At 39.2% G+C, this 12524-nt stretch overlaps 1 protein-coding gene across 1 annotated transcript in view; it reads left to right on the forward strand.

Annotated features, from left to right (window-relative positions):
- Positions 1-12524, forward strand: part of ACACA (acetyl-CoA carboxylase alpha) — a 336306-nt gene that overhangs the window by 25475 nt on the left and 298307 nt on the right. The window contains exon 3 of the mRNA XM_006832345.1: positions 5011-5263. Within this exon, the coding sequence (XP_006832408.1) occupies positions 5037-5263 (227 nt within the window). The 5' untranslated portion in view covers positions 5011-5036. The remainder of the gene's footprint in view (positions 1-5010; positions 5264-12524) is intronic.

Genomic DNA, 12524 nt, shown 5'->3' on the forward strand with positions numbered 1-12524 from the left:
CGACCCTACACACGGTTTCCGAGGCTGTAAATCTTATACGGGAGCAGAAAGCCTCATCTTTGTCTTGTGGAACAGCTGGTAGTTTCAAACTGCTGACCTTAAGGTTCGCAGCCCGATTTGTAACCACTATGCTACCAGAGTTCCTTTGTGTGTGTGTATTTATATATATATGTATGTTTATATTTATATTTAAAAATAAGCATATATGTATATATATTCCAAGGGTGGCTTTAGAAGACCAACTCAAATCTTAATAACGAAATGTGCAAAGACTTGGAATTAGAAAACCTAAAAGGAAGAACAGGCTCAACATTTCTCAAGCTGAGGGAACTGGAGAAAAAATTCAAGCCTCGACTTGCAATATTGAAAGATTCTGTGGACAAAATGGACAGGTGTGACACTGTGGAATAAAGCTCAGGATGCATGGTCGGTTTGAACTGCAAAGTCGTGGTTCAAATTCACCAGCTGTTCCTTAGATCTTCATCAGTAAGTATATTAAGTCCTCTTCACTTGCAGCAAGCAAGGTTATATCATCTGCATAGCTCGGGTTATTAATGAGTCTTCTTCCAATCCTGATGCCATGTTTTTCTTCTTATAGTCCTCCTCAACATTATATGTTCAGCATACAGATTGAATAAGTATGGTGAAAGAATACAACCCTGTCGCACACCTTTCCTAATTTTAAACCATTTGGTGTTCCCTTGTGTTCAAACAACTGCTTGTTAGTCTATGTACAGGTTCCTCGGAGCACAATTAATTGTTCCAGAATACTCATACTTCGTGATGTTTTCTGCGGCTTCTTGTCATGATCCACACAATTGAAAGTCTTTGTGTAGTCAATAAAGCACAGGTAAACATCTTTCTGGTGTTCTTTGCTTTCAGCCAAGATCCATCTGACATCATTAATGATGTTCCACGTCCTCTTCTGCATCCGGTTTAAACTTCTGGAAGTTCTCTGTCAATGTATGGTTATAGCTGTTTCTGTAATACCTTTAGTAAAACTTTACTAATATGGAATAGCAGTGATATTGTCTGATTTCTGCATTCCGTTGGATCACTCCTCGTTGGAATGAGCACAGATACGGATCTCTTCCAATCAGTTGGCCAAGCAGTTGTCTTCCATATTTCTTTGCATAGATGAATGAGTGCCTCCAGTGCCACCTTACTTTGTTGAAGGATTTCAATTTATAGTTCATCAGTTCCTGGTTCCTTGTTTTTTGTCGATGCCTTCAATGCACCTTGTATTTCTTCCTTCAGTATCATTGGCTCTTGATCATATGCTACCTCTTGAAATGATTAAGTATTGACCATTTCCTTTTGGTACAGTGGGTCTGTGTGTTGGTTCTCAGTCCAAAGTCCCTTTGAAATTTTTTGTAAAGTTGTTTGGACCATTACAAATGCCTTTATTTCTGTTCATCAAGAAACATCATAATTTCTCTGTCATATATGAAGGACAGCTTTGCTGGATATATGATTTCTGGTTGGCATTTTTTTTCTTTGCATGTTTTGTAAATGTCATTCCACTGCCTTCTTGCTTGCTCAGTGTCTGCTGAGAAATCAAGAGTTTTGTCTTACTGGTTCTCCTTTGTAGTAACTCTTTGTTTTTCCCAAGCTGCTCTCAGGATTCTTTCCTTGTCTTTGGTTTTGGAAAGCTTGATTATATGTCTTAGTGAATTTCTTTTGGGATATATCCTGTTTGGAGTTCATTCAGCTTCTTGTATGCTTATCTTCATCTTTCATGATGTTAAGGAAGTTTTCTTCCAACAACTCTTTCACAATTTTCTCTGTGCTTTCCCAGAATTTTAGTCACATATAAGTTATTCTTCATGGTGTCCCACATAACTCTCAGATTTTCTTCAGATTTAAGTTCTTTTTCTTCCAGCATATTGAGATATTTATCTTCAAGCTTACTAATTCAGACTTTCATTGCTTTCATTCTGTTCCTTTGACCTTTTAATGTATTGTCCTTTCCTAAAATCTTAGAATTAATCTTCTGGATTTCTAATTGCAGATTTTGTGTCATTTCAAAATTTGCTTTATTTTGTCTGTTTGTTCTTGTAGTGTTTTCTTGAATTCTTCTAAAGTATTTGTTGTGTTCTTGCTTTCTTCCATATCTGTCAGCCCTTTGAAGTTACCTAAATATTATTCTTTCGAATTCTTTTTCAGTTGGTTCCATTACTTTTGCTTCCTCAGAATCATTTTCTGGCTCTGCCTCTTGGTCATTTGTTTGAGCCATTCTCTCACATTTCTTGTCATGAACTAAAATTTGGTCTTTGGGGCATTGTGGGGTTGTTGTAATTGCATCGAACTGATAGTTGTTTGTTGATTTCTTCTTAGTCTCTCACCAACTGTGTCCTTTCCAGTCTCTTGTGTGAATCTACTCTAAGACTACCTTCTGTTGCCAAAGCTCATCACAGGATGGTTGTGCTGTGTCTGGCCGGCCGTTCACCGGTCACTTTCCCTCTCTCACTGTTCTACTTAGCTTCTCATCTAGCAAGCACTTTACTCAACTTCTCTAACCTTGCCTCTGGAGACCAGAGTTCTTGAATTTTCATTTGTGTCTGTTTTATTGGGTCTCTCATATCTTTGTTATAGATGGTTTGTGTAGTGTGTCTGCCGAGTTCAACTTTTTGCCCGAAGTCTAGGTGGATTTTGGTACTTTTTTTTTTTTTAAAGTTTTTACTGTGAATTGAGTGATAGTTTACATAGGGTAAATGTAAAGCTGATGTTTTCCCATCTTATTTAATTTCGTTGCAATAATTACAAACCCCTCCATGTATCATATTTAATTTCATTGCAATAATTACAAACCCCTCCATGTATCATCAAACAACAAAAGGGTCCACCCCACAAGCCACAGCCCCTCTCCCTCCCTGAGTCTAGAGTCCCCAGCCTCTCCATCTCTCCACATTGTCTCTGTCTCCATCTCTGATGTCACTGCTTCTCTGGGTAGGGTCCCGCACTCTGTTCTTCTCCCTTGAAAGTCCCAGAGTCCTCCATTCCTGGACTGCAAAATCAACCACTCCCTTCCTTTTTTTTACAAAATGTTTACCTCTACATTTGCAACTCTCACAGTTAGTCCTGATAGTGATTATTCACTATTGTACAACAAGAGTCTTATCCCCATCTCCTTTCACCAGCCCCGTCCAGACAGATTGAAAAACACTCAGTGGAGATTCTACCTTTGTAAGGCCCCCTCCCCCCCCATTTTGGGTAGCCTGTCTTAAGTTGCCCATCCCTGACAACCCTATGTACCAAGGGGTTGGGAATGATCCTCGCTGTAAAGATTCATTCCCTCTTTTGAGCTACTACATCCATAAGTACAGGTCAAGTTTCAAGTTCATCAAATTGAACAGACTACTCTTTTTTTCCTCTTCTTTCTTCTGGTTGAGCTCTGATCATCCAGTCATTGAAGCCAGGTCAAGTGGTACTGTCTGCAAGTATGGGTATTCTTGTGCATTTCCCCCTCACTTCATACCAGCTGCACACTTCACTCTCTGCTCTAGTCCTCTGTGGCCATGCCCCTGTCCCTGGGCTCAGGAGTCCCCAGGTCTCACCATCCTGCTGGTCAATCAGGTCTCAACCCAGGTTGACAGGAGTCTATTGAACGTGTTTGGACTTAGGCACAACTTCATTGTTGTTTTTCCCCCACTTCCCCTTATCAGTAGACCAATGTGGTCACCAGCAAGACCACATGCCTGCTTGTGTATTCCCCTCGAGTCTTAGTCTTAGAAGGGGGTTTGCCCTTGAGGGTATCTGACTGCTTGCCTTGATTGCTCCCGGGGGAAAACTTGCTTGTTCTTGTAGTCGTCAGTCAGATTGTCATTATTGTTTTTGGTTTTTCCTGCTGGTCTTTCTTTCAAGAAGTATCTTCTGTTCTTCTAGCTGCTCTAGGTTGGTCTTCTTGTCCTTTAAAGTGGAAATTTCCCACCTCAGAAAATTCTGTATGGGGATCAGGATTTCACCTATGGTCTCATGCAATGCAAAGGCTCCGTAGGAAGCCTCCTTTACTGCTCAAGTTCTAGCTCCATTTTTGGTATTTCAATCAGTTATAGGCTGAAGACGGACTTACAAGCTTTCTATGGTGATGTTTCTGGCTATTCCTTTCTTTCCCCCTCAAATATCTGTTTTACAATAGTAGGCAAGGGAAACCAAGATTCAAAAGATAGCCAAGCATCTAAACATTATTTTCCCTCTTTAACCTATTCAAACCATGCCCTAACCCTTGTATCCCAGGTCCCTGTTGTTTAGCATATATCACTATTTACCTCTGTTACACTTAGTCCATACAAACCTGCCTAACTGTTCTCCCATCCATCTTGTTCTTCCATTCCCCTCCCCCTTCTTGGTATTGCCCCACCCCTCCCCCAGCACCCAAACTATTCTTGTCTATTCCCTACCCTGTGTTCCTAGGTGAATTTTTGAAAGCTGCAATTAAAGAAAAATGTCACCATGATAAGTCTGTTTGCTTTTTAATGAAAAAACCCCACCCATTTAGAATTTGCTCTAAAGGTATGCATTTATGTAAAATTCATAGTGTCTCAAACTATGTTTGTAATCAGATGATAGTTTTGATATGTTTTAAACAACCACTACTCTCACCAAATCCTTAATTTGTATCATCCCTGACCTACTATGAACAACCAAAATTATAGCAGTGCAGCAGTAGGTTTCGTGTGCTTCAAAGGCTTCGCTGGTTTTAATTGTCTTTTAGACAATTAATTTGATAAAATGATTAAAGAGAGTGGAATATCTTAGTTTTTTTGTGGGAGATTTATTTGGGGAAAAAGGAGCTAGTTTTTACTTTTTAGGCATAGTTAATTTTTTCTTAATTTTTCCTCCTTGTGGAATACAAAAGCTCTGTAGTAGAATAGTTAAGAAAGCTATTTCTTAAACTGTTTTACATCCTTGTGGTATACTAGATATAACTTAAATTAATTGACTCTTCACAGATACAGATTGTCATCCATGATCTGCTTTGCTCACTTACCCTTCATTTTTTTTCTATAGCTCTGAGAGCTCATTTTGAAAGGAAAATGGACGAGCCTTCTCCCTTGGCCAAACCTCTGGAGCTGAACCAACACTCCCGTTTCATAATTGGTTCTGTGTCTGAAGATAATTCAGAGGATGAGATCAGCAACCTGGTGAAGTTGGACCTACTGGAAGAGAAGGAAGGCTCTTTGTCACCAGCTTCTGTAAGCTCAGATACACTCTCAGATTTGGGAATCTCTAGCCTACAGGATGGTTTGGCCTTACACATGAGGTAAGAGAGAAGTTTAATGGCTTAATTATTTAGCCTATCCTATTTGTTTGGCTGACTTTTGTTCTTTAAAGAACAAGAATCATTTTAACCAAAAGTGCTTAGCCTTTTCCTGGGTCAGTGGATTTATAGCTCAATTGAATAAATGGGAAATGAAGTCTTTTTGCCTTCAGTTAAGTTACGGAAGTACCTTTTCTTAATTGCTCCTTTTAACTTTTTCCTGTCCTTTCTACTGCTAGACTTTTTAGTTTGTGAAAGTTTGGCTGAAGAATTTGACTTTCTGTAATGTTTTGACTAACATTGTTGTTACCATCTTGATGAATGATAGAAATTCTGCTGTTGTTGTTGTTAAGTACCGTGGAGTCAGTTCCGACTCATAGTGACCCTTCACAGGGTTTCTGAGGCTGCAAATCTTTACAGGAGCAGAGGTGGACAAATTTGTAATAATCTTCCTTTGAGCTGCTTCATAATGTCAGGAAGTTATATTCTGTTGCTAGTGGAGCCGTAAGGCACTGTGGTATGAATAAGGTTTTATAGAGCTCTCCCTTTTCTCTAGAAACATAATTCCCTGTCTATAATTTAGGATGTCAATAAATTATTGTTGTTAAATGCCACTGAGTTGGTTCGGATTCGTAACAACCCTATATCAGGTTTCTGAGGCTTTAAATCTTGGTGGGAGCAGAAAGTTTCATCTTCCTCTCACGGAGTGACTAATGAGTTTGAACTCCCGGACCTTGTGGTTACCAGTTCAGTTTGTATCTTATGGACCCACCAAGCTCCTACAATAAATAGGGGTACTGAATTATTCTTATTTATATTTAATTATTACACAGTCCGTATGTGAGATACTATGCTTTGCGTTTTTTAAGATTTTACATTCAGAATCACTGGTTCTTGGCTCTCTTTGTACATCAGAATCTTTTGGTGACCCTTTAAAAAATTAGCCCATTCTCAGAGATGCTAATTCATTTGGTCTTGCTTTGACATGGAGCTGGGCATTTAAAAAAGAACAAAAACAAAAAATCAGGTGATTCTGATCTGCTGCCAGGGTTGAGATTATAGGTCTAAGCTAGATAAACATAAGTTAGGATAGCTATTGCTGCTGTTACTACCTTGATGCTTCTGTTATTAATGGGTAATTAAGTAATTTAGCTCCTGTAAAAATGTTCTGCCATTGCTATAAGACCTCCTCTAACTTCACAAGGGCAAAGTAGAATCAAGATCAACAACCCAAGGCTGATTCCCATGAGGCAGAGGTCAGACATGCTTCCTCTCCTGAACCTTTTTGCCGGTTCTTCCTGTGCCATCCCTCCCACTGCACTCTCTGCTGTGTTAAGTAATTCATTGCAGTGGCCACATGAAACTCACAGAATATACACAACAAGTATGGTGTCTACTAGGGAAGTAACAGAATATAACTCAGGATAAGGATCAGTTTAAAAGTAACAGGAACATTTCAGAATACAGATCTTAATCAGGACAGCTTCTTCTCACCCTCTGCCAATGTACTCTGCTTTGGACACTGCTGAGAGCACTTGTGTGGGGCCTTCTCAGGCAAGGGTTACAACTCTTAGCTCCATGGGTCAGTTGCCTAGCACCCCACCAGTATGCCTCCTGCCTGAAGACACTCACTCAGCTTTCTCCCTCTGTGGACTGGAATGTCTGTCATGTCCCATGCAAGTCTCCTGCCTTTGCTGCAACCCCATTTCTCTGCCATTGCTACTTGATACCATATCTCACTGTCTGCTGTGTTATGGCTCTCTCTCTTCGTCTTCTGGGTTTAGGAGGGACCCTGGGTCCAAAGGATTGTGCTTATCTTGATAGTGAGTTTCCCACTCTGTTTAGAAGTGGTCTAGCAGTATACCAATCCCCTTTGCATAATCCCACCTACGTAAGCTGTCTTGTCATTTTGGGTTCACAGGCATTTTATATGCATAGCCCCTAGGAGTTACAAGTACTATGACCAATCCTCTAATCCATTGCTGTCAAGTTTATTCCAGCTCATAGTGACCCTATAACTAGAAGGGATGCAGCATAGCTCCTTTTTATAAAACAAAGAATATCTATAGACTCTGTAATAGAATCCTAAACTGGGTCTGGATGAATGTAACTGCCTTGCCTTAAGGTTTTCTACGGGGCTTTAGGATTCTTGGGAGAGATGAGGTAGTATGTATCAGCAGTTACCTCATTTAGTTATATAGAAGTTGCAAGAAAAAAGTTACAGTATTTTCTGCATTTGGTGGGTTCACTCAAATAATGTGTACATGCACATAGCATGCATAGGAGACCTAATACATGAAGGGGTTATATAGTTTGCTCCCCCCCCAAAAAATTCAGTATATAATGTGTGTGCTGCTTGTGTAGAAATATGGTCGTTAGTTTTATTTCACAGATTCCTAGAGTGCACTGTTGAGAAACACTAAGTTAAATCAAAATCCTTAAAGGCACACAGCTCCTTGAAAAATTTGTCCAGTTGGAGACTATGTGAAGGATAATATCCATTCCTTAGATTAAGAAACTGAATTTGGCAATGATGAGATAAATACTGCTGTAGGAAACTCAGCTAATGATATTACATGGTAGTTTATAGTTGCCAAATGTGTTAGTCTTGTGGTGCTATCATAGAAATACCACAAGTAGATGGCTTTAAGAAGCAGAAATTTATTTTCTCACAACTTAGAAAACTAGAAGTCCAAATTCCGTGTGCTGGCTATAGGGGAATGCTTTCTCTCTCTGTTGGCTCTGGGTGAAGTTCTTTGTCTCTTCTGATCTTCTGCCCCTGAGCGTTCTTTATATGGCTAAGCATCTCTCTTCCTTTGTCTGTGTTTTTTAGCTTGCTTGTTTAATCTCTTTTATATCTCAAAACTACAGTATCCTGTGTTGTTGTGTGCTGTTGAGTTGGTTCTGACTCATAGCAACCCTGTATAGGGTTTCCAAGGAGCAGCTGGTAGATTTGAACTGCAGACTTTGAGGTTAGCAGTCCAGTGCTTATCTTACAATGTCAAATCAGGACTCCCATCTTGTGTGGATCATAACAAACTATGGATACTTATGTAAAAATTGGGTATTCCAGAACATGTGCTCCTGAGGAACCTATGCATAGACCAAAAGATAGTCGTTCAAACAGGCCAAGGAGATACTGACTGGTGTAAAATCAGGATAGGTGTGTGCCAGGGTTGTAGCCTTTTACCATATGTGTTTAATTTATATGTTGAGCACATAATCTGAGAAGATGGATTATGAAGAATTTGGCATCAGGATTTGAGGAAGATTAATTAACAACCTTTACTATCTAGATGACACAGCTTTGCTTGCTGGAACTGCAGAGGACTTAAAATAATTTTCTTACTGATGAAGATCAAAGACCACAGCCTACAGTATGGATTTCAACTCAATGTAAAGAAAATGAAAATCCTTACCACTGGACCAATAAATAGCATCGTGATAAATGGAGAAAAGATTGAAGTTGTCAAAGATTTCATTTTGCTTAGATTCAAAAATCAACACTCATGGAAGCAACAGCCAAGAAATCAAATGACATATTGCATTAGGTAGATTTACTGCAAAAGACCTCTTTAAGGTGCTAAAGATGTCAGGTCGAGGACTAAGGAATGCCTGACTCAAGCCGTGGTATTTTCAGTCATCTCATATGCATATGAAAATCGAACAATGAATAAGGAAGACCATAGAAGAATTGATGTATTTAAACTGTAGTGTTGGTAAAGAGTATTGAAAGTATCAAGTCTCTTTCTGCCCTTAAATGACTGGTGGGTTTAAATTGCTAACCTTGTGGTTAGCAGTCCAGTGCTCATCCTACATCGCCACCAACTTGTTTAATCCCTTTCATTTCTCAAAGGTGACACTAATTTTGCCTCATTAATTTATAAAGACAATTCATTCCTTCCCAATTGAGATTATAATCATAGGCACAGAGGTTAGGATTTACAACATATATTTTTGGAAGACACAAATCAATCCATAACACAAAGTTAGTCTGAAAGTTGATGGCTCTTGTAACAAAGCCGGTATGGGCAGTGACATGTTGTTGTTGTTGTTAAGTGCCGTGGAGCCAGTTCTGACTCATAGCGACCCTGCACAGGGTTTCCGAGGCTGCAAATCTTTACGGGAGCAGAACGCCTCATCTTTCTCCCGCGGAACTGCTGGTAGTTTCGAACTGCTGACCTTGCGGTTCACAGCCCGATTTGTAACCACTACGCTACCAGAGCTCCTTGGGCAGTGACATGAGCACCTGAGAATTTCTTTGCATGCCTTACTGTTGCAAAACTCATGCTCTTAGCTCATGGAGGAGCTATGGATTGAAGTGTGATCAGCAGCCTGTGAGGGAGACAGTGCTAATTCCCACTCACTGTCAGCCAACTAATGTTCAAAAATAGAACAAAGATTGATTTATTCCTTAAGTCACTTGTGAATTTGGTGTCCTTGGAGGTAATTTAAATTGAGTCAAATTGAGGGATTCATTTGGTAGTAGGATTAACTGTTCTGACGCCAGATCTGCTGCCAGTTAGGTAGGTTACCATTTGTTGTTGTTGTTGTTATGTGCCATGGAGTCGGTTCCGACTCATAGCGAATCTGTACAGGGTTTCCGAGGCCATAATCTTTACGGGAGCAGAAAGCCTCCTCTTTCTCCCGCGGAACAGCTGGTAGTTTTGAACTGCTGACCTTGCGGTTCGCAGCCCGATTCGTAACCACTGCGCTACCAGAACTCCCATAGCCAATTATATTACCTCCTTTGCCTTTCCTTTATAAAAATAAGGATACTGATTCAGATTCCCTTTTTTACTCTTTGAGTTTAAAATTAAATAGTGATTGGTTGGGTTTAGGATAGCTCCTAGAATGAGACACCATTCCTTTTGCAGGTGATATATATTAAAGGGGCAGTGATCTCTGAAACCAAGTGATGTAATTGCCATAGTATAAAATGAGAGTGGAACTGTTTTAGTGTTTGATTTTTTAGGTATGAAAAGAGAAGTCTAGCGTATGTAATTGGATAGGCAGATACAGAACCTAAACTTTTCCAGGGTTAGAGATGACTTGGTGGTGGTGGTGGTGGTGTGCTGTGGAGTTGGTTCCATCTCATAGTGACCCTGCATTGGACTTCCAAGGCTGTAAATCTTTATGGGAGCAGAACAGCTGGTAGTTTGGAACTGCTGACCTTGAGGGTAGCAGCCTGACTCATAACCACAACGCTACCAGAGCGCCTCAGAGATGACTTAAATCATACATTTTTAGAGTACAAGTAAAAGACTGGATGGGTTAATTTTAAGCTTTATGACTAAAACGTTTGGAAATAGGCCTTAAGAAAGTAGGTATAGCTTGGTGGGAATGTACAAGCTTCATTGTAGACCACTCATTTTTGACTTTTTATTTTTGGGTAAGATCAGCTAGGGGTTGATAAATTTGTGAGCCTCATTATTAATAATTAATTGAATGCTTGAGAAGAAAGATCATTAAATATTGAATATGGGCATCTTAATTTTGATAACTAGTATGCAATTTAGTGACAGATAAGAAAGCCATTTAATTGTGTTGATATTGGCAGTTTCTCTGTTTATTGTGAGATAGATGTCACTTAAGGTCAGATTGTTCCATATGCGTTAAATTCCGGGTAAGTCCAGATCACTCCATGCTATTCTCAAAACAGAAGATTGTAATCAACTTTGTGAAGTAGTCTGATATCTTGGTTGAAGTCTGTTTGGAAGCAGGTTATCTCCACATTTGTCTTTCACCTTTCAGGATCATGTGATTTCTTTAAACCTTTTTTTAGCCTATGATACTGGTCACTCCTTGAAAACCCTATACAGCGTCACTATGGATCGGAACCAACTTGATGGCACTTAACAACATGAGCAAATACATGTTACAGTATTTGAAACTCCATCTGAATTTCCATCTTAAACTTATAAATATATATGCTCTCAAAATACCGACTGGACAACGTTTTGTGTATTTAACACAATGTTTGGTTAACAACTTTATTTAAGAACAGTCTGTTATTACTTTTACCTATAATTACAGAATGTTCTTTTTTTTTTTTTTTAATGTTTTATTGTGAATTATATGATAGTTTACATGGGAGAACTTTAGTTTCACATTCATTCCATCGTATATCATCTCACTGCCATGGTCCCAATCCCCTCCATGCATCATCAACCACCCTAAGGGTATATCCCAGAAACCCGCCCCCTACACTTCCCCCTCTTCCCCCCAGTTTGTTCTTAAATTACACATTGTTCCTAATAAAAATTGTTAGCCAAACAGAGGTTCAAGCTAGATTCAGATGAGAATGTGGAATGAGGGATAGCGTAGCTGATGTCATTGACTAAAAGCAGAGAATACCAGAAAGATGCTTTTTTTTGTACTTTATTGGCTATGCAAAGACTTTTGAATGTGTATATTGTAATAAGCTGTGGATAACATTGCAAAGAATATCAATGGATTGAATGCACCAGTGAAGAGACAGAGAGTGGCAGAAAGGATAAGAAAACAAGACCCTTCAATATGCTGCCTGCAAGAGACACCTTACACACAAAGATAAAAACAGACTAAAAGTTAAAGGATGGAAAAAAATTTACCAAGCTAACTGCAACAATAAACAAGCAGGAGTGGCAATACTAATCTCCCGAACACTTTAATTTTGCTTATGAGGAACCTATACATAGACCAAAAGGCCTGTTCTTGTTCCAACAGAACAAGGAGATTCTCTTAACTTGACTTCCTCTTAATTCGCTTACATCTGCAAAGATCCTGTTTTCAAATAAGGTCACATTCATAGATAATGGCTAGGATTTCAACCTTAATCTTTTTGTTGAGAATTTTTGCGTCTATGTTCATGAGGGATATGGGTCTGTAGTTTTGTTTTTTTAGTGATGTCCTTCCCTGGTTTTGGTATGAGGGTTATGCTTGCTTCATAAAAAGAATTAGGGAGTTTTCCATCCTCTTGTATATTCTGGGATAATTTGAGTAGAATTGGTGACAGCTCTAACCTGAATGCTTGGTAGAACTCACCCATGAAGCCATCTGGGCCTGGACTTTTGTTGGTTGGGAGTTTTTTGATGACCTAATCAATTTCTTCTTTTGTTATGGGTTTGTTCAAGTTTTCTACTTCATTCTGAGTAAGTTTAGGTAAGTCATGCTTTTCTAGAAATACATCCATCTCATCTAAGTTTTCAAATTTGTTGGAGTACAACTCTTCATAGTATTCTGTTATTATTCTTTTGATTTCGTTTGGTTCTGTTGTGACTTC

Source organism: Chrysochloris asiatica, unplaced genomic scaffold (genome assembly GCF_000296735.1).
Source record: "Chrysochloris asiatica unplaced genomic scaffold, ChrAsi1.0 scaffold00007, whole genome shotgun sequence".
Lineage (NCBI taxonomy): Eukaryota > Metazoa > Chordata > Mammalia > Afrosoricida > Chrysochloridae > Chrysochloris > Chrysochloris asiatica.